This window comes from Dipodomys merriami, unplaced genomic scaffold (assembly GCF_024711535.1).
Source record: "Dipodomys merriami isolate MVZ:Mamm:240054 unplaced genomic scaffold, mDipMer1.0.p SCAF_12, whole genome shotgun sequence".
NCBI lineage: Eukaryota > Metazoa > Chordata > Mammalia > Rodentia > Heteromyidae > Dipodomys > Dipodomys merriami.
This window is the reverse complement of record NW_027202493.1, coordinates 34,891,930-34,912,300: the sequence shown is the minus strand read 5'-3', so window position 1 is coordinate 34,912,300 and position 20,371 is coordinate 34,891,930. Positions and strand designations below refer to the sequence as shown.

The 20,371-nt window shown below is 46.6% G+C and overlaps 1 protein-coding gene and 1 pseudogene across 1 annotated transcript; one reads left to right on the top strand and one right to left on the bottom strand.

The window, feature by feature from the left end:
• Nucleotides 1–374: 374 nt before the first annotated feature.
• Nucleotides 375–2,600, top strand: LOC138823054 (tripartite motif-containing protein 60-like). Its single transcript, XM_070015997.1, has one exon. It carries the CDS (start codon nt 375–377, stop codon nt 1,800–1,802), a length of 1,428 nt encoding a protein of 475 aa, XP_069872098.1. The 3' UTR covers nt 1,803–2,600.
• Nucleotides 2,601–5,245: 2,645 nt separating this feature from the next.
• Nucleotides 5,246–6,556, bottom strand: LOC138822972 (putative tripartite motif-containing protein 61 pseudogene; annotated as a pseudogene).
• Nucleotides 6,557–20,371: the final 13,815 nt, after the last annotated feature.

Sequence of the window (20,371 nt, the reverse complement as noted above, 5' to 3'; positions counted from 1 at the left end):
TGCCCTTTCACGGGGATGCTGGTATCAGGCTTGAACTGAGAGCCTCATTCTCTTGCTGGAATTTTCCTACTCAGGAAAATTTCCTACTTAGGCCTGCATTTTGCAGGTCATAAGTGTATTCGCCCTCCTTCCCCTCTCCCACTTGATGCCCAGCCTGACTCCAGACCTATTTCACGTCCTAATTCTCTTTTCTTAAACATGTTTTTGGAGGCTGACACCAGTGTGGCAAGCCAGTGAAGATGAAAAGCTGAGCCTTGTGGAAGATCCAGGGAAGAGTGTCCATGTTTCCTCAGGACCACGAGCTGTAGAGATCCGGAGGACCAGGCCTTATGAAAAGAAGCATGGCCCTGGGCCTTGCCTCTGCTCCAGACTCAATGGAGTTTGCAACAGCTCTGGAAGACCTCCAAGCTGAGGCTAGCTGTCCCCTCTGTCTGGGATACTTCAGAAGCCCAGTGACCATGCCCTGTGGGCATAACTTCTGCCTGCCCTGCATTAGGTTGTCCTGGAAAGACACACAGAACACTTTCCCCTGCCCTTCTTGCCAGCTTGACTGTCCAAAAAGGAAATTCTCAAGCAATCTCCAGCTGGGTAGCTTGACTAAGATCGCTAAGCTATTCCCCACTAGAAGAAGCAAGAGGAAAACACTAGAAGGGAAGCTCATGTGTAAGAAGCACAAAGAAGCCATGGCCTTCTTCTGTGAGAAGGACCTGGTGGTTTTATGTCGCCAGTGCTGCTCCACTAATCACCAGCATCACCGGGTTTGGCCCATAGAGAAGGCTGCGTGCTTGCATAGGAAACAACTAGCATATTCCATGGAGCTATACAAAGACAGGATGGAGCGAGTGAAGAAAGTGCTAGCCTTGCAGGCGAGCAGACCCCTGGAACTGAAGAGAAAGGTAGAGCGAAGGAGGAAAGATATACACTTTGAATTTGAACATCTTAGGTTGTTTCTTGAAAACCGACAGGAGGCTCTTCTTAAGCAATTACAAGAAGAAGAAATAGTTAATTTAGCGAAACTAAAGGAAAGCCTCGCCAAAACTTCAGAGCACGCCTCCTCAGTGAGAAGTCTGTTGAAGGAAGTGGAGAGGAAGTATGGACAGTCAGAAATGGAATTGCTGACAGACCTTAATCATGTCTATGACAGCTATCTATGGTTGAAGAGCCCAGGAAACTTTTCATTCACCTTTGAAGACTTTGGAAACTGGCTTCCTCCACAATATTCAGGCCTCAACCCAATTGTCAAGTGCTTTCAAGCAGATGTGATTCTAGACCCTGAAACAGCACACTGCAGACTCAGCATCTCAGAAGATAGGAAAACTGTGCGATATGGACTCAGACAGAAGTTGCCTCCCCTAGCAAGCAGATTTTTTCTCTGCCCAGCTGTTCTGGGCTCTAGGGCATATAATTCTGGAAGGCAGTACTGGGAGGTAGATGTGAAAGACAAGAGTGATTGGATTGTAGGTGTTTGTAAAGAGTCTCTTCCCAGGAGGAAAAAGAATCAGAAACAACAACTCTTAAAACAGGATGGAATATGGGCAGTAGGACGGTGTAGCGGGTATATTGAGTCTAATTATATTGCTTTGGGTCCTAAGAGAATCTCTCTCTTGCCAAAAGTAACTCCTAGTAAGATTGGCGTGTTTTTAGACATTGAAATGGGTGAGGTTTCCTTTTACAATTTGGATGATAGATCTCTTCTCCATACTTACAATAATGATCATTTTAATGAAGCACTTTTGCCTTATTTCTACATTGGAACTGATAGTAAACCCCTTAAAATCTGTACTGTAACAGATTCTGAGTGAATTATTGGAAGATTGGAAGACTCTTTCTGTTATTTGACATATCTGAGCCAGTTCATGTAATCAACAATTGACATGACATCTGTGAGCCCAGCTGGGATTCAAGAGACCCTATCCAATAACCAGCAAAAGGGGAGGAAAAAATAAGGGCTGAAAAAGTGATTCAAGTGCACGGCCTCAAGTGAATCTATTTTATAGATAACTAAGGAACACTAGTTTCCAATAAAATATTGGGTTTTTTTTTCTCAATGTTTATGTATTTTCTCTTTTGAAAAAAAATTAAACCTTGAGATGGGTACAATGGCTTCCACTTCTAATCTAGCACTCCAGAGGCTGAAGCAAGATCCTGGGTTTAAGGTTAAGCTGAGCTATATAGGAGCGCCAGGCACAGATGGCTCACACCTGTAATCCTAGCTACTCAGGAGGCTGAGATCTGATCGCAGTTAAAAGGCAGCCTGGGCAGGAAAGTTCGAGAGACTCTTATCTCCAATAAACCACCAGAAAATCGAAGTGGTGTGGTAGAGCCATCACCTTGAGCTGAAGAGCTGAAAGACAGCACCCAGGACCAGAGTTCAAGCCCCATGACCAACCAAAAGAAAAAGTAGGGGAGGTATGGCTCAAGATGTAGAGCAATTACCTAGCAAGCCTAGGGCCCAGAATTCAAATCTCAGTATCACAGAAAACAAAGAGGTGTGGGGGAATTACTTCAGAGGTTGGCTACTGTGTAGCAAGACTGAAGCTCTGGTTTTAATCCAATAAATAAATAAATATTCCTTCATCAATCTGTAGTTACGTTTTTTGTTTTTTGTTTTTTTCTTCCTTCAGTCATGGGGCTTGAGCTCTGGGCCTGGGTGCTGCCCCTAAGCTCACAGTCTCCTGCCCAGGCTAGCTTTGAACGTCCATCCTCAGATCTCAGCTGCAGTCCTCCCTGAGTGATGCTTCTACCACAACTTTAGTTATTTTTTTATGGGGTCTCATGGAATTTTCTCCCCAAAGTTGGCAGTGAATTCCCAAACTTGGTCTCTTGAGTAACAAAGATTATAGGTATGAGCTGCTGGACATTGGACTTTGTGCCCTGATTGACAGATCTCAGCCCCCCCTGAGTAGCTAGGATTGCTGGCATGCGCCATCAGTACCCAATACCCAATTTTTACATGTTTGTGTGCCAGTCTTGTAGCTTGAACTCAAGGGCCTAGGCGTTGTCCCTCATCTTTTGTGTTTAAGGTTAGCATTCTACCACTTGAGCCACAGCTCCACTTCCAGCTTTCATTGTCCCCTTTTTGGGGGGCAGGAGGTACATTAATTGTAAATAAATGTCTAGCAGGACTTTCCTGCTAGGGCTCGCTTCAACCATGGTCCTCAAATCTCCATCTCCTGAGACTACAAGTATGAAACTCTTGACACCAGGCTTAATTCTTTACTTTTAACCATATTGTTGTCTGGAGGGGTAGAGCTAAATTATTTGGGAAGATGGGTGTTAGAGGAAGAGTTGGGCTAAAATGCAAGAATTGCTGCATGAATATGGTCCAGTAAAGAGTTTGCATATATGAAGACAGAACAAAATCTGTTGTAACTGTTTTGGACAAGGAGATGAGTGAGAGGGAGATCAATGATGGATGGAATATCTATATGGAATACATTGCTAATAGAAGAAATTAAATCAGAAAAATGTGACTCACCCTTCCAGGTTCCAATTTTTTCTCTTCTGCCTACCCCACCTGCTGTGGGTCACACCCAGGGCATTGCAAGTCCTAATTTGGCAAGCTTTCCACAGCTTGCCTACATCCCCAGCCACTGTTTGCTACAGGGCTTGGTGGGGAGGGTCATGTGGGTTGAACTTGGAGCCTGTGTACTGCCCCTGAGCTCACTGTATTGTATTCCCTTGTCTCCTTAAAAACAATTTCAACAGATTTCATTGCCATTTGGGGGGGGGGGCAGTCTTGAGGCTTGAACTTAGGACTAGGCACTGTCCCTGGCTCAAAGCTAGTATTCTACTATGTGAGCCACAGTGCAAAAGTTTGTTACATATATTTTTATTAGCTAATATGCATTCCTTAAATACACCTGTATATTTTTCATTTTTAATGCATTTTTATTGTAAAAATACAGAGGGGTTACAGTTAATAGGGTAATGAGTACATTTCCTATCAAGAATTGTTACCTCCTCTTTTCTTTTTCCCCTACCATCCCTTCCCTCTCCAATTCCCCCCAAGTTGTAAAGTTGGTTTTCTTTCTTTTTTTCTTTTGGTTCCCGTCGTGGGGCCTGAACTCTGGGCCAGGGCCCTGTCCCTCAGCTCTTCAGCTCAAGGCTAGTGGCCACAGGGCCACTTCCGGCTTTTTTCTTTTTGCTTATGTGTTGCTGAGGAATCAAACCCAGGGCCTCAGGCATGCAAGGCAAGCGCTCTACCACTGAGCTACCTTCCCAGCCCCAACACCTGGATTTTTGTTGGTAAATTGGAGATAAATCTTGTAGATTGGTCTGCCCATACTGGCTTCAAATCATTACCCTTGATGGTGTCATCCCAAGTAGCTAGGAGCTCAGGCAGAGCCCAGACTGGTGCCCTCCTTTCCTGGCTTGCGCTGCTTTTTCTAGGGAGCCTTTGATGGACCTTCATGTCTTTCTTCTCTCCTTGTTTATATAAACCAATGAACTCTTTAAAAAATTTAAGTAGCTAAACAAAGATGTTCCAATTCCATTTGTCAGGTTGTGATTACAAAGCACCTTGCTCAATGTCACCCATCATTCTCCCCCTCACCCCTACCCCCCAGTGACATAGTTCAATGCACATAATATACAACATTACATAAGATACAGCATACAATGTACAGAATATACAGCAAGCCAATGAACTCTTGAGGAGCTCAGGTCAGTACTGCCAGAAAGGGCAGCCTGTGTTCTGTGCACGGCTACAGTTCAAGAAGCCCCTTCACTGTGCTGGGAGCGTGTGTGCTTGTGTCTGTGGCCAGGGGAACAACAGTCTTTGCTATCTCTGAGGCACAGGTCACAGCAGCCACAAAAGGGAACAAAAGAGCTCCCATGACAGCAGCTGGCAAAGCCTTGCCTATAGGGAGCACCCCTCCCTCCTTCCTTCCCTCCCTCCTTTCCTTCCCTCCCTCCCACAATAGGCCCAATGTGATACCACTCAACAAGGGGCAAGAAGCCCCCAGAGGGGCTATTCTGGAGATTACAGGGTGGTTAAACTCAGCACCAACAGATGCCCCCATGGTTTGGACCTACCTTCTCCAACCACTACCAGTGCTTGTAGAATCAGCACCCCTCCTTTGTCATCATCTCACCCAACTGTGGGGCAGTACAGGAGCAGACAAGGGGTACCAAACATTCCAAGTGCTCTCCATAGAACACCACGCACGCACGCACGCACGCACACACACACACGCACACCCGGTTACCACACACACGGTTACCAGTCCAGTCCATCATTCCTCTAGTCAAAACTGATAGAAAGAAAGGATGGAGAAATACATCTCATAGAGAAAAATGGCACAAGTGCACCTGTAAACTTCGCATTGAAAACATGAAGGCAGGATCGACATTTCAAATCATAAAAGGAAAGCTCTCCAAGCTCATAATCTAGAAAGGCACCAACCCTATCCACCAAGCTGGATTGTGTATGCTGGGTAATATGGCTTTCCCGCTTAAAGCAGGGTATCATCAAATCTTTTGAGGCAGATTTCTGATACACCCCCATGAACCACTGCCCTGTGCCTTTCACCTCTACTTGCCAAAAATACCTTCCATTTTGAAGTCTCTCCTGGGTGTGGATCATTGCACTGAAAGGAGAAGGAGCTGATTGCCCCACTAGCGTCACAGTCTTTTTATCTTTGGAGATTTTCAGAACAGGGTGTAAAAACTGAGGATTGAATGTCAAATCCACCCGAAATGTGCTCATCATTTTCTCCAGGCCAAAATAATGTGGAGGGAAAGGGTTATTCTCCATTAACTCATAGGAAAACACTCTGGGGGGGTGGATGTCTGTGTACCTCTCCTGAAGGCTCCTAACCCCTCTCAGCAAATCTACATCTGCTTGGAGAGTCTTCTCTTTCATTTCACTCAGTAGACTCTTCAGCATAGTGAGGTGCTCGAAGAGCTCACTTGTGTTGGCCAGCAGCTGGGTTTCGATCGTTTTCTCGTCATAATAGAGACGGCTGATGTTCACCGAGCACTGGCTGCTCATAAAGTGTTGAACTTGTCTAAACTCCGATTGCAATTCCTCCTTCCACTTTTGTATCTTAGGAATCAGCTGAATGGACTTGGAAATTTGCCGTTGGTACTCTGTCTTGGCGTCTCTCGCCTGCCGTTGCAGGTGCTTCTTGTAGTCGTTCAGCTTCTCCTTCTGAGCTGCTGCGGCCTCACTGATGGGCATGAGGTGGTGGTGGTGGTGATCAGAAGAGAGCCTGCACTGGGCGCACAACAGCTGCAGGTCATCATCACAGAACAAGCCCAGGACCTCACCGTGCTGCTCACACAGCTTCCTCTTGCTCTGAGAACCTGCCAGCTGCATGACAATGTCAACCAGGTGGCTTAGCTGCGTGTTGCTATGGAGGACATTGTTGGGACAATAGTGGAGGCAGGTGGGACAGGGGAAGGTGTCTTGGAGACCTTCCCAACACTGGAGGATGCAGGAGTGACAGAAGTTGTGTCCGCATTCAGTGGTCACCGGGTCACTCAGGTAAGCCAGGCAGATGGGGCAGGTGGCCTGTGCTTGGAGCTCAGCCAGGGAGGCTGCACAGGCCATGGTGTAGGGAGGAGCTGGTGGAGACTCAGTGGGTCTGCTCCTCTAGGAGCTCAAGTGAGGCTGTGACCCTGCACACAGCGGTGACTGCCTCCTTCCTTCAGTTCCACAAGCAGCTGCTGGGGAGGGATGGTCCCCAGACATGATCTTCAGATCAACACATGTTTGGCTATGACATCTTTCCCAGGAAGCAGAAAATGTGAAGAATCAATGCAAATGAACAAGCATGTAAGCAGTTCCACTGTGGTTATGATTCTGATCAGATTTCTGCAACAGAAACAGAGAGATTAAAAAAAAAAACTAATGTAGAGCAAAGCAATGAGGAGCATATATAAAGCAATAAAGTACAGATATTGGACCCAGGTGCTGGTGGCTCACAGCTGTTTGGCTCACACCTGTAATAATCGTAGCTGCTCAGGAGGCTGGAATCTGGGGACCCCAGTTCCAAGCCAGCCTGGAATGGAAAGTCTGTGGGACTCTTATCCCCAATAAACTATCCAAACAAAACAAAAGGCAAAACTGGAGCTTTGGCTCTAAAGAAACTTAGGGACAAAGCCCAGGCCCTGAGTTCAAAACCCAAAACCAACACAAAATTACATATTATACACACACACACACAGATACATGACTTTTTTTTTTTTTTTTTTTTTTTTGCCAGTCCTGGGGATGAACTCGGTCTGGGTCTGCCCCTGAGCTTCCTTTGCTCAAGGATAGCACTCTACCCTTGAGTCATAGCAACACTTCCAGCTCTTTCTGTTTATGTGGTACTGAGGATCAAACCCAGGGTTTCATGCATGCTAGGCAAGCACTCTATTCTTTTTTTTTTGTCGGTCGTGGGGCTTGAACTCTGGGTCTGGGTGCTGTCCCTCAGCTCTTCACCTCAAGGTGAGCGCTCTACCACTTGAGCTACAGCGCCACTTCCGGTTTTCTGGTGGTTTATTGGAGATAGGAGTCTCACGGTCTCTCCTGCCCTGCCCGGGCTGGCTTTGAACTCTATTCTGAAGCCAATTTCCCAGCCCCTAATTTTTTCCTGATTGAAACTGGTGTCTAAAAAATTAATAGACCCTGAGATATAACAACTTGGCACTGACACAAAAATAGGCCTAAAGATCAATGGAACAGACTAGAAGACCCAGAAATACAACCATATACTTACAGCTATCTGATATTTGAGCAGGGAGCCAAAGATTTACAGTGGAAAGAAGATAGCCTGCTTAATAATTGGTGTGGGGAAAACTTGGCATCCATATTCAGAACATTAAAAAATTGTCACCATGCACCACCAATATCAACTCACAGTGAATCAAAGACCCTAGTGTCAGACCTGAAAACTTGAAATGGTTGCAGGAGGGAGTAGGTGAAACGCTAAACTTAGAGGAATGGGGAGACAGAGTCCCAAGAGCAGAGCAAATAGGAAAGAGATTCCATCAAAGTAAAAAGTGTCTGCACAACAAAGGACATAGCTACTAAACTAGAAAGACAGCCACCAGAGTGGAAGAAGTCCTTTACACCAAAAATACATCTGACAAAGGCCTAATACCCAATATATACAAGGAGCTCAAGAAACTAACCCCTCCCAAACCTAACAAACCAATCAGTAAATGCCCAAGGGAACTAGGGAGAGGCTTCTTAGAGAAGAGTGTAAGAATGCGAAGGAAACAGGAGGAAATGCTCCTCATCGCTCTTGGCCATAAAAAAATGCAAATCAAAACAACTCTGAGATTTCAGGTCACCCCCATTAGATTGGCCAACATTGTGAATTCCAACAACAAAAGCTGGCAAGGATGTGGGGGGAAAGGAACCCCATTGCACTGTTGGTGGGACTGTAAACTAGTACCAGCCCTCTGGACAGCAGTCTGGAGGCTCCTCAAAAAGTTCATATAGATCCTCCCTGTAACCCAGCCATATCACTCCTAGGAGTCTATGGTAAACATCATGAGACATGCTAAAGACACTTGCTCATCCATGTTCATTGGCACAGTGTTCACAATAGTCAAGATATGGAAACAGTCCAGATGCCCCACAATAGCTGGAGTGGATCCAAAAATATGGTTCCTATACACAATGGAATTTTACTCAGTCATGAAGAAAGTCCAAGATATGGAAACAAGTGTTAGGTTTTTTTTTTTCTTTTGCGATGATGATCCTGTCTTTTCTGTATGCATGGCATATTTGTGTATATATCTTCAGAAGGGTCGGAGGGAGGATGAACTCAAGGGAAAAGGGTGAAAGAGTACAGCAGTGAGCAAACTGGACACAATGAAAGTGAACTATACAACACTGGGAGGGACTGAGAGCGAATGGGGGAACAGAAGATCCTGTGAGACAGGAAATGTTCTGTAATCCTAGCTACTGGGGAGGCTGAGATCTGAAGATCACAGTTCAGAATCAGCCCAGGCAGAAAAGTCCACAAGACTCTTATCTCCAACTGACCACCAGAAAACCAGAAGGGGCACTATGGCTAAAGTGATAGAGTGTTATCCTTGAGCAGAAGAGCACAGGCCCAGAGTTTAAGCCCATGACCAACAAAAAAAAAAAAGAAAGAAAGAAAAAGAAAGCCCAGCGCTGGTGGCTCACGCCTATAATCCTAGCTACTGAGGAGGCTGAGATCTGAGGATCTCGGTTCAAAGCCAGCACAGGCAGGAAAGACTGTGAGACTCCTATCTCCAATAAACCACCAGAAAACCAGAAGTGGCACTATAGCTCAAGTGGTAGAGCGCTCACCTTGAGCTGAAGAGCTAAGGGACAGTGCCCAGGCCCAGAGTTCAAGCCCCATGACCAACAAAAAAAAAGAAAGAAAGAAAGAAAGAAAAAGGCCAGGCTCTGGTGGCTCACGCCTATAATCCTAGCTACTCAGGAGGCTGAGATCTGAGAATTTAGGTCCAAAGCCAGAGACTCTTATCTCCAATAAACCACTAGAAAGCCAGAAATGGCACTGTGGCTCAAGTAGTAGAGCACTCACCATGAGATGAAGAGCTGAGGGACAGCACCCAAGCCCAGAGTTCTAGCCCCAAGACCGACCAAACAAAAGAAAACAGAAAAAAAAAAAGGAAATGTACTCATTGACCTGACTCAGGCAATTTTAATCCCCACATAAATCACCTTTATAATAATATGGTAAATTAATAAACATTTTTAAAAATAAGTGACTCTAGATTGGCTCACACCAATAATCCTAGTTACCCAGGAAGCTAAGCTCTGAGGATTACCATTCCAGACCATCTTGGGCAGGCAAGTCCTTGAGACTTTTATCCCCAATTAACCACCAAAAAGCTGGAAGTAAGAATGTGGCTCAAGCCGGGCCCTGGTGGCTCACGCCTGTAATCCTAGCTACTCAGGAGGCTGAGATCTGAGGATCGCGGTTCAAAGCCAGCCCAGTCAGGAAAGTCCGTGAGACTCCTATCTCCAATAAACCACCAGAAAACCGGAAGTGGCGCTGTAGCTCAAGCGGTAGAGCGCTCACCTTGAGCTGAAGAGCTGAGGGACAGCGCCCAGGCCCAGAGTTCAGGCCCCACGACCGACAAAAAAAAAAAAAAAAAAAAAAGAATGTGGCTCAGGTGATAGAGCACTTAGCCTTGTGCACAAAAACCCAGGGACAGCCAGCGCCCGCCAAGTATTGTTGCTAGATAAGTCAATTACTCTCATCGGCTCTAACCAACACTATGTATTGAAATATGCATATTGCATGTGAAGTAAAAATAGTAATTTTGTTTTTTGCCAATCCTGGGGCTTGAACTCAGGACCTAGGCACTGTCCCTGAGCTTCTTTTGCTCAAGGCTAGCATTCTACCACCTGAGTCACAGCGCCACTTCCAGCTTTTTCTGTTTATGTTGTGCTGAGGAGTCAAACCCAGGGCTTAATGCAGGCTAGGCAAGCACTCTAGCACTAAGCCACATTCCCAGCCCCCAAATAGTCATTTTTATAAGTAATCAAAGTTGAGTTCAGGTAACATCATCTGCAGTGGTTCCCCTGGGTTAAGAACAGTGCTGGCCACGCCCACCTAGTGCCGCCTTCCTGCTTACCTGGAGTGGGAGCTCACTCAGAGGCTCTAGCAGGACAGACTCCCAGAATGGACCTCAACTGCAGCCTTGCACAGACTGGCAGCTGACTGGTGGCCCTAGCTTATATATACCTGGATGAGAGGGTGGGTATGGAGGCCACGCCCATACCAGGGTGGTGTCTCCTCCCTGGGGCAGGGTGGGCCACAGGGAGAGAAGGACTGGTCAGGGAGGAATATCCAGTGTTGTGATTTGAACGGGTGGATCACATGCATTGTGGATTAGCCTGGCAGTTAGATTTTGTTAAGTCCTTTTATTTAGGGTCCTGTCATGGGGCCTGAACTCTGGGCCTGGGCACTGTCCCTCAGCTCTTCAGCTCAAGGCTAGCGCTCTACCACTTAAGCCACAGCGCCATTTCCGGCTTTTTTCTTTTGGCTTATGTGGTGCTGAGGTATCAAAGCCAGGGCCTCAGACATGCAAGGCAAGCTTCGTACCACTGAGCCACCTTCCCAGCCCTATTTCTTAATGTTTCATATGAGGAGGTCATTGGGCTTGAACTCTGAGCCTGAGCACTGTCCCTCAGCTCTTCAGCTCAAGGCAAGTGCTCTACCATTTAAGCCAAAGCACCACTTTCCCTATTCTGAGTGGTTTATTAGAGATAAGAATCTCATGGGCTTTCATGCCCCAGCTGGCTTTGAACTGCCATCCTCAGATCTCAGCTGGGATTACTGGGGGAAGCCACAAGCTCCCAGCTTGTTGGTAGTTTCTTGAAGAGGCTCAAGGATGTTTTTGCCCAAGCTGACTTAGAACAGAGCACCTCAGATCTCAGCCCCCAGAGCAGTTAAGATTGCAGGCATGAGCCACCAGCACCAGTGGCAGCCCTCAAATATTGAAAAGAAAAAAGAAAGCCAGGTCTGGGAAGGTGGCTCAGTAACAGAGTGCTGGCTTTGCATGTTTGAGGCCCCGGGTTCGATTCCTCAGCACCACATAAGCAGAGAAGAACAAAAAAAAAGCTGGAAGTGGCGCTGTGGCTCAAGTGGTAGAGCGCTAGCCTTGAGCTGAAGAGCTGAGGGACAGCGCCCAGGCCCAGAGTTCAGAGGCCACAACTGGCCTTAAAAATAAAATAAATAAATAAATAAAAAGAAAAAAGAAAGCAAAAGTCAAGCAAAGTGGCTCACATCCATAATTCTAGCTACTCAGAAGGCTAAGATATTAGGATCTCAGGTCAAGCCAGCCTTGTAGGAAAGTCTGAGAATCTTATCTCCAGTAGCCACCCAAAAACAAGAAGTAAAGTGTGGCTCAAGTGATGGAGTGAAAGCCTTGAGCAAAAAAGCTTAGGGACAGCACCCAAGACTGGCACATACAATCGTCTGGGGCCAGGCATGGTGGCACACACCATGCACTTGCTTGGCAGTGGCAGAAGAGCCACAAGTTTGTAGGCAATCTTAACTCAAGGCTTAATCTGGGCTATATAGTGAAACCTTGTCCCAAAAAAAAGAAAGGAAAGGAAAGACAGGAGCCAAGCACTGGGGGATAAAACACGTGTGAAACTCAACTCTAACCAGGAAAAAAGTGGGAAGTAGAGGTATGGCTCAAGTAGAGTGCCAGTTTTCAGAAAGCTAATGAAAGATGGCCTGATGGCCTGGTGAGTTCCAGTGAAAAAAAGAAAGAAAGAGAGGGAGGGAGGGAGGGAGGAAGGAAGGAAGGGAAGAAAAGAGAAAGAAGGAAGGAAGGAAGGGAGAGAAAGAGGAAGGAAGGAAGGAAGGAAAGAAGGAAGGAAAGGAAAAGGAAAGAAAAGAGGCATCAATGTCTCAGGCCTGTAATCCTAGCTACTTCGGAAGCTGAGATCTGAAGATCTGTTCAAAACCAGTTGGGGCAGCAAAGTCCATGACACTCTTTTCTCCAATATACCAGCAGAAAACAGAAAGTGGCCCTGTGGGTCAAGTGATACAGGGCTCATCCTGAGAGGAAGAGCTGAGGGACAGAGCCCAGGCCCAGAGATGAAGTCACATGACCGACCAAAAAATAAAACAAAACAAATAGCCTCTGGGTGCTGATGAGTGGACTAACCTGAAACCCTAGCTGCTCAGGATGCAGAGGTCTGAGGATCACTGTTGGAATCAGCCTAAAGTCAACCGGGACAGAAAGTCCTTGAGATGCTCTTTTTTTGTTGTTGTTGTTTTTTTGGTGTGTCATGGGGCCTGAACTCTGGGCCTGGGCTCTGTCCTTCAGCCCTTCAGCTTAAAGCTAGCACTCTACTACTTCAGCCACAGCACCACTTCCAGCTTTTTCTGCTTATGTGGTGCTGAGGAATCGAACCCAGGGCCTCATGCATGCAAGGTAAGCACTCTACAGCTGAGCCACGTTCCCAGCCCTCCCACTTTTTTTTGGTCAGGCTTGGGGAGTAAATTCTGAGTCTGGGCACTGTCCCTTAGCTCTTCAACTCAAGGCCAGGACTCTACCACTTGAACCACAGCACCACTTCAGGTTTTGTGGTGGTTAATTGGAGATAAGAGTCTCACAGACTTTTCTGCCCAGGCTGGCTTTGAGCCTCAATCCTCAGATCTCAGCCTCCCAAATATCTAGGATTACAGGTGTGAGCCACCTATGCCCAGCTATCCTTAAGACTATCTCCAATCAATAACAGAAAAAGTCTGAAGTGCTGCAGAGCTTAGGAAGAGCCTGGGCCCTGAGCTCAAGCCCAGGACCAGAAAAAAAAAAAAGAATGAGAGAAAGAGACAGAGAAAGAGAGAGACAGAGAGAGAGAGAGACAGAGAGAGAGAGAGACAGAGAGAGAGAGAGAGACAGACAGACAGACAGACAGACAGAGAGAGAGAGAGAGAGAGAGAAAATGTGTGAAGTTGTGTTGCTCAATGGTACAGTACACTAGCTAACATGCACAAAGAAACAAAGAAGGTCCTGGTCTTTATCCCCGGCCCCACAGGACCGAAAAAACCCAGACTAGATCAGAAACCCTTCATCCTTGGGCTGGGAATGTGGCTTAGTGGTAGAGTGCTTGCCTAGCAGGCACAAAGCCCTGGATTCAATTCCTCAGTACCACATGAACAGAAAAGGCCAGAAGGGGCATTGTAGTTCAAGGGAAAGAGTGGTAGCTTTGAGCAAAAGAAGCTCATGGACAATGCCTAAGCCCTGAGTTCAAGTCCTGAGTCTGGCATAAACACACACACACACATCACACACACATATTCATGTTTAGCACTTTCCAATTCCATTCCATAGCCCTTGGCTCCATTGATTCTTCCCTGATGGAGAAAACTGTGGTCCCAGGATCATGTGACTGAGGCAGATGACAACAATGAACTGTGTCTCTTTATTAGCCACATCAGTTGTACAAGGGATCCGGGGTGCTCTGTGACACGTTTATACATTTATAATGTATCCCAATCAACCTCACCCCCTCACCACCACCTCTTATCCCAGAAGAGCTTCTTAAATAATTATCATGGCAGTCAAAAATACACAAAGACTCTGGGCACCGCTGGCTCTTGCCTATAATCCTAGCTGGACGCTGAGATCTGAGAATCATGGTTCAAAGCCAGCCCAGGCAGGAATGTCAGTAAGACTCTCATCTCAAGAAAACTGGAAGTGGTGCTGTGACAAGTGGTAGAGCACTCGCCTTGAAGAGCTCAGGGATAGTGTCCAGGCCCAGAGTTCAATCCCCACCACTGACAAAAAAAAAAAAAATACACAAAGATGTAAGTTTCATTTACACACAGAAGGATGAATTATCACAACTCTGAAATCACTGAGTAACATAGTAGGAAAGACCAGTTCTGCCCCCATTCTTCTATCTCCAATCTTGAGATTGTGATTTACCTTAACAGGGCTGGGAATGTGGCTCAGTGGTAGAATGCTTGCCTAGTATGCATGAAGCCCTGGGTTTGATTCCTCATACCACATACACAGAAAAAGCCACAAGTGGTGCTGTGGCTGAAGTGATAGTCAGCTAGCCTTGAGCAAAAGAAGCTCAGGGACAGTGTCCATTCCCTTAGTTCAAGCTTCAAGACTGGCAAAAAAGAATAAAACCTCTTGAAATTGTTTTCAAGGAAAGGAGAGAAGGGAATAAAATGCAGTGATGAGGTGAGGAGGCTGAGGTACATTGTGTGCACCTGTAGAAATATCACTCTAAGCCATGTGCCAGTGGCTCACGCAGGAGGCTGAGATGTGAGCATCCCAGTTGAAAGACTGTGAGACTCTCATCTCAGTGAACTACCAGAAAACTGGAGTTAACCACTCAAGTGGTAGAGGGCTAGCCTTGAGAAAAACAAACTCAGGACATGGCCTGATCATAATGAATCTCCCATACAACTCATGTACAATAATAAAGACTTCATATTGTTAAAAATCAAAGTCATAACCACCACTTTAGTCATTGTATTTTGTCTTTTTTATTAGCTTATATACATTTACATATACATATATTAGCTTATATACATTGCTTAAGGATAAAAGGATTTTTGTTGGTAAATTGGAGATAAATCTCGTAGATTGGTCTGCCCATACTGGCTTCAAATCATCACCCTTGATGGTGTCTTCCCAAGTAGCTAGGACCTCAGGCAGAGCCCAGACTGGTGCCCTGCTTTCCTGGCTTGAGCTGCTTTTTCTAGGGAGCCTTTGATGGACCTTCATGTCTTTCTTCTCTCCTTGTTTACATAAACCAATGAACTCTTTAAAAAAAAATAAGTAGCTAAACAAAAATGTTCCAATTCCATTTGTCAGGTTCAGATATAAAGCACCTTAATCAATGTCACCCATCATTCTCCCCCTCACTCCTAACCTCGAGTGACATAGTTCAATGTACATAATATACAACATTACATAAGATACAGCATACAATGTACAGAATATACAGCAAGCCAATTAACTCTTGAGGAGCTCAGGTCAGTACTGCCAGAAAGAGCAGCCTGTGTTCTGTGCACGGCTACAGTTCAAGAAGCCCCTTCACTGTGCTGGGAGCGTGTGTGCTTGTGTCTGTGGCCAGTGGAACTGCAGTCTTTGCTATCTCTGAGGCACAGGTCACAGCAGCCACAAAAGGGAACAAAAGAGCTCCCATGACAGCAGCTGGCAAAGCCTTGCCTATAGGGAGCACCCCTCCCTCCTTCCTTCCTTCCCTCCTTCCTTCCTTCCCTCCTTTCCTTCCCTCCCTCCCACAATAGGCCCAATGTGATACCACTCAACAAGGGGCAAGAAGCCCCCAGAGGGGCTATTCTGGAGATTACAGGGTGGTTAGACTCAGCACCAACAGATGCCCCCATGGTTTGGACCTACCTTCTCCAACCACTACCAGTGCTTGTAGAATCAGCACCCCTTCTTTGTCATCATCTCACCCAACTGTGGGGCAGTACAGGAGCAGACAAGGGGTACCAAACATTCCAAGTGCTCTCCATAGAACACCACACACACACACACACACACACACACACACACACACACACACACACACACACACACACACACACACACACACACACACACACACACACACACACACACACACACACACACACACACACACACACACACACGGTTACCAGTCCAGTCCATCATTCCTCTAGTCAAAACTGATAGAAAGAAAGGATGCAGAAATACATCTCATACAGATAAATGGCACAAGTGCACCTGTAAACTTATAAGGGATAATAATAAGGCAGGATCGACTCTTCAAATCATAAAAGGAAAGCTCTCCAAGCTCATAATCGACAAAGGCACCAACCCTCGTCAACTTGTGGTGATGGATGGGCAGGGAAATATTCTGGCCTTCACAAACCCACATGGGTACCATCAAATCTTTGGAGGCAGATTCCTCATACACCCCCATGGACCACTGCCCTGAGCCTTTCACCTCTACTTGCCAAAAATACCTTCCATTTTGAAGTCTCTCCTGGGTGTGGATCATTGCTTCAAAAGAAGGATCTGATTGCCCCACTAATGTCACAGTCTTTTTATCTTTGGAGACTTTTAGAACAGGGTGTGAAAACTGAGGATTGAATGTCAAATCCACCCGAAATGTGCTCATCATTTTCTCCAGGCCAAAATAATGTGGAGGGAAAGGGTTATTCTCCATTAACTCATAGGAAAACACTCTGGGGGGATGGATGTCTGTGTACCTCTCCTGAAGGCTCCTAACCCCTCTCAGCAAATCTACATCTGCTTGGAGAGTCTTCTCTTTCATTTCACTCAGTAGACTCTTCAGCATAGTGAGGTGCTCGAAGAGCTCACTTGTGTTGGCCAGCAGCTGGGTTTCGATCGTTTTCTCGTCATAATAGAGACGGCTGATGTTCACCGAGCACTGGCTGCTCATAAAGTGTTGAACTTGTCTAAACTCCGATTGCAATTCCTCCTTCCACTTTTGTATCTTAGGAATCAGCTGAATGGACTTGGAAATTTGCCGTTGGTACTCTGTCTTGGCGTCTCTCGCCTGCCGTTGCAGGTGCTTCTTGTAGTCGTTCAGCTTCTGCTTCTGAGCTGCTGCGGCCTCACTGATGGGCATGAGGTGGTGGTGGTGGTGATCAGAAGAGAGCCTGCACTGGGCGCACAACAGCTGCAGGTCATCATCACAGAACAAGCCCAGGACCTCACCGTGCTGCTCACACAGCTTCCTCTTGCTCTGAGAACCTGCCAGCTGCATGACAATGTCAACCAGGTGGCTTAGCTGCGTGTTGCTATGGAGGACATTGTTGGGACAATAGTGGAGGCAGGTGGGACAGGGGAAGGTGTCTTGGAGACCTTCCCAACACTGGAGGATGCAGGAGTGACAGAAGTTGTGTCCGCATTCAGTGGTCACCGGGTCACTCAGGTAAGCCAGGCAGATGGGGCAGGTGGCCTGTGCTTGGAGCTCAGCCAGGGAGGCTGCACAGGCCATGGTGTAGGGAGGAGCTGGTGGAGACTCAGTGGGTCTGCTCCTCTAGGAGCTCAAGTGAGGCTGTGACCCTGCACACAGTGGTGGCTGCCTCCTTCCTTTAGTTCCGCAAGCAGCTGCTGGGGAGAGATGGTCCCCAGACATGATCTTGAGGTCAACTCATGTTTGGCTATGACATCTTTCCTAGGAAGCAGAAAATGTGAAGAATCAATGCAAATGAACAAGCATGTAAGCAGTTCCACTGTGGTTACGATTCTGATCAGATTTCTGCAACAGAAAAAAAAAAAAACTAATGTAGAGCAAAGCAATGAGGAGCATATATATCAATCAAAAATGCATATCTTGAATGGGCTGGGAATGTGGCTCAAGTGGTAGAGTACTTGCCTAGCATGCATGAAGTCCTGGGTTCAATTCCTCAGTACCACATAAACAAAAAGAGCCCAAAGTGGTACTTTGGCCCAAGTGTAGAGTGCAAGGCTTGAGCAAAATTAGCTCAAGGGCAGTGCCCAGGGCCTAGGTTCAAGTTCCAGGACTGGCCAAAAGAAAAAAAAAGAGAAAAAAGCAGTACTTGTGCCCACACTTGTGTGGCTCAATATCTCAGCCTAGAGAGGAGAATTCTGTGACAACAAAAGACAAAACTGGAGCTCTGGCTCTAAAAAAGACAGGGCCCAGAACCCACACAAAATTTTATAATACATACACATATTATTATTATTATTTGCCGGTCCTGGGGCTTGAACTTATGACCTGGGTCTGTCCCTGAGCTTCTTTTGCTCAAGACTAGCACTCTACCACTTGAGCCACAGTGCCAATTCCAGTTCTTTCTGTTTAGGTGGTACTGAGGAATCCAATCCTGTATTTCATACATGCTAGGCAAGCACTCTACCATTAAACCACATTCACAGTCCCTACACTCTTTTCCCTGGTTGATACTCGTATCTGAAAATAATAATAACCACAGGGGCTGGGAAGGTGGCTCAGTGGTTGAGTGTTGGCTTTGCATGCAAGGGGCCCCTGGGTTTGATTCCTCAGCACCACATAAGCAGAAAATGTAGAAAGTGGCACTGGGCTCAAATGGAACAGTGCTAGCCTTTAGCTGAAGAGTTGAGGGTCAGGCCCAGAGTTCAGGCCTCATGACCTACAAAAAAAAAAGAAAAACAAAAAGCTAGGCACTGGTGGCTCAGGCATGTAATCCTAGCTACTCAGGAGATAGAGATCTGAGGATTGCAGATCCAGGGCAGTCTCTGAGACACTTTTCTCCAATAAACCACCAGAAAACTGCAAGTGTCTCTATGGCACAAGTGGGAGACCTCTTGCCTTAAGCTGAAGAGCTGAGGGACAGTACCCAGCACAGAGTTCAAGCCCCATGACCAACCAAAAAGTCAATAAATAATAACAATAAGGTAACATTTCCAGCCAACTTGAGCAGGAAAGTCCTTGAGATTTTTATGTCCAATTAACCTCCAAAAAGCTGGAAATAGTACAGTGCTTTGCCTTAGGCATAAAAAGTCAGGCATAGCCCCCAGCAAATATTAAGTTGCTAGATAAGTCAATTACTCCCATCTGCTCTGACCCAATCACTATGTATTGAAATATGCATAATTCCATGTGAGGTAAAAATAGTAACTTGGGGGTGGGGTTGTTTCTTTCTGCCAATCCTGGGGCTTGAACTCAGGGCCTGGGCACTGTCATTGAGCTGTTTTGCTCAAGGCTAGCACTCTACCACTTGAGCCAGAGACACTTTCAGTTTTATGGTGGTTTATTGGAGATAAGAGTCCCATAGACTTTCCTAGCCACAGGGCCACTTCCAGCTTTTTCTGTTTATGTGGTGCTGAGGAGTCAAACCCAGGGCTTCATGCAGGCTAGGCAAGCACTCTACTACTAAGCCACATTCCCAGCCCCCAAATAGTCATTTTTATAAGTAATCAAAGTTGAGTTCAGGTAACATCATCTGCAGTGGTTCCCCTGGGTTAAGAACAGTGCTGGCCACGCCCACCTAGTGCCCCCTTCCTGCTTACCTGGAGTGGGAGCTCACTCAGAGGCTCTAGCAGGACAGACTCCCAGAATGGACCTCAACTGCAGCCTTGCACAGACTGGCAGCTGACTGGTGGCCCTAGCTTATATATACCTGGATGAGAGGGTGGGGTGGGTATGGAGGCCACGCCCACATCAGGGTGGTGTCTTCTCCCTGGGGCAGGGTGGGCCACAGGGAGAGAAGGACTGGTCAGGGAGGAATAGCCAGTGCTGTGATTTTTCAGGTGGATCACATGCATTGTGGATTAGCATGGCGGTTACATTTTGTTAAGTCCTTTTATTTATTAATGTTTTATGTGAGGGAGTTCTGGGGCTTGAACTCTGGGCCTGAGCACTGTCCCTCAGCTCTTCAGCTCAAGGCAAGTACTCTACCACTGAACCCACAGCACCACTTCCTGTCTTCTGAGTGGTTTATTGGTGATGAGAGTCTCTTGGAGTTTCCAGCCTGAGGTTGGCTTTGAACTGTAATCTCAGATCTCAGCCTCTTGTATAACTAAGATGAAGGGTGTGCTCCACCAACGCCAGCCTGGCTTTTTGTTAGTCCTGATTAATCCTTTGACTTTAATTCCATCTTGCTGGGATGGCTAAGATTGACTTGACCCTAACCTCACCAGAGCTGAGTATCTCTGCATCCCACCACTTTCCAGCACTGTCCCCAGGGCACCAAGTGGCAGGCATCCAGGGGAAGCCAGTTCCTTGGAGCAGGTGCCTGATGGTACAGCCTGACCACCCACTACCGACTGTCCTACTTCCCTGCCCCGGGGAGCTTCAGAGGTTGCCCCTCATTCCCCTCAGCCAGCCTTTTCTGTTGTTGCTGTTCTTGGGGCATGAACTCAGGGCCTGGCTGCTGTCTCTGATCTTCTTTTGCTCAAAGGCTAGTGCTGTACTAAAGCCACAGCTCCACTG

Bases quoted from the DNA above. Each gene is read 5' to 3' on its own strand.
- LOC138823054 (XM_070015997.1), top strand. From the start codon at position 375: ATGGAGTTTGCAACAGCTCTGGAAGACCTCCAAGCTGAGGCTAGCTGT.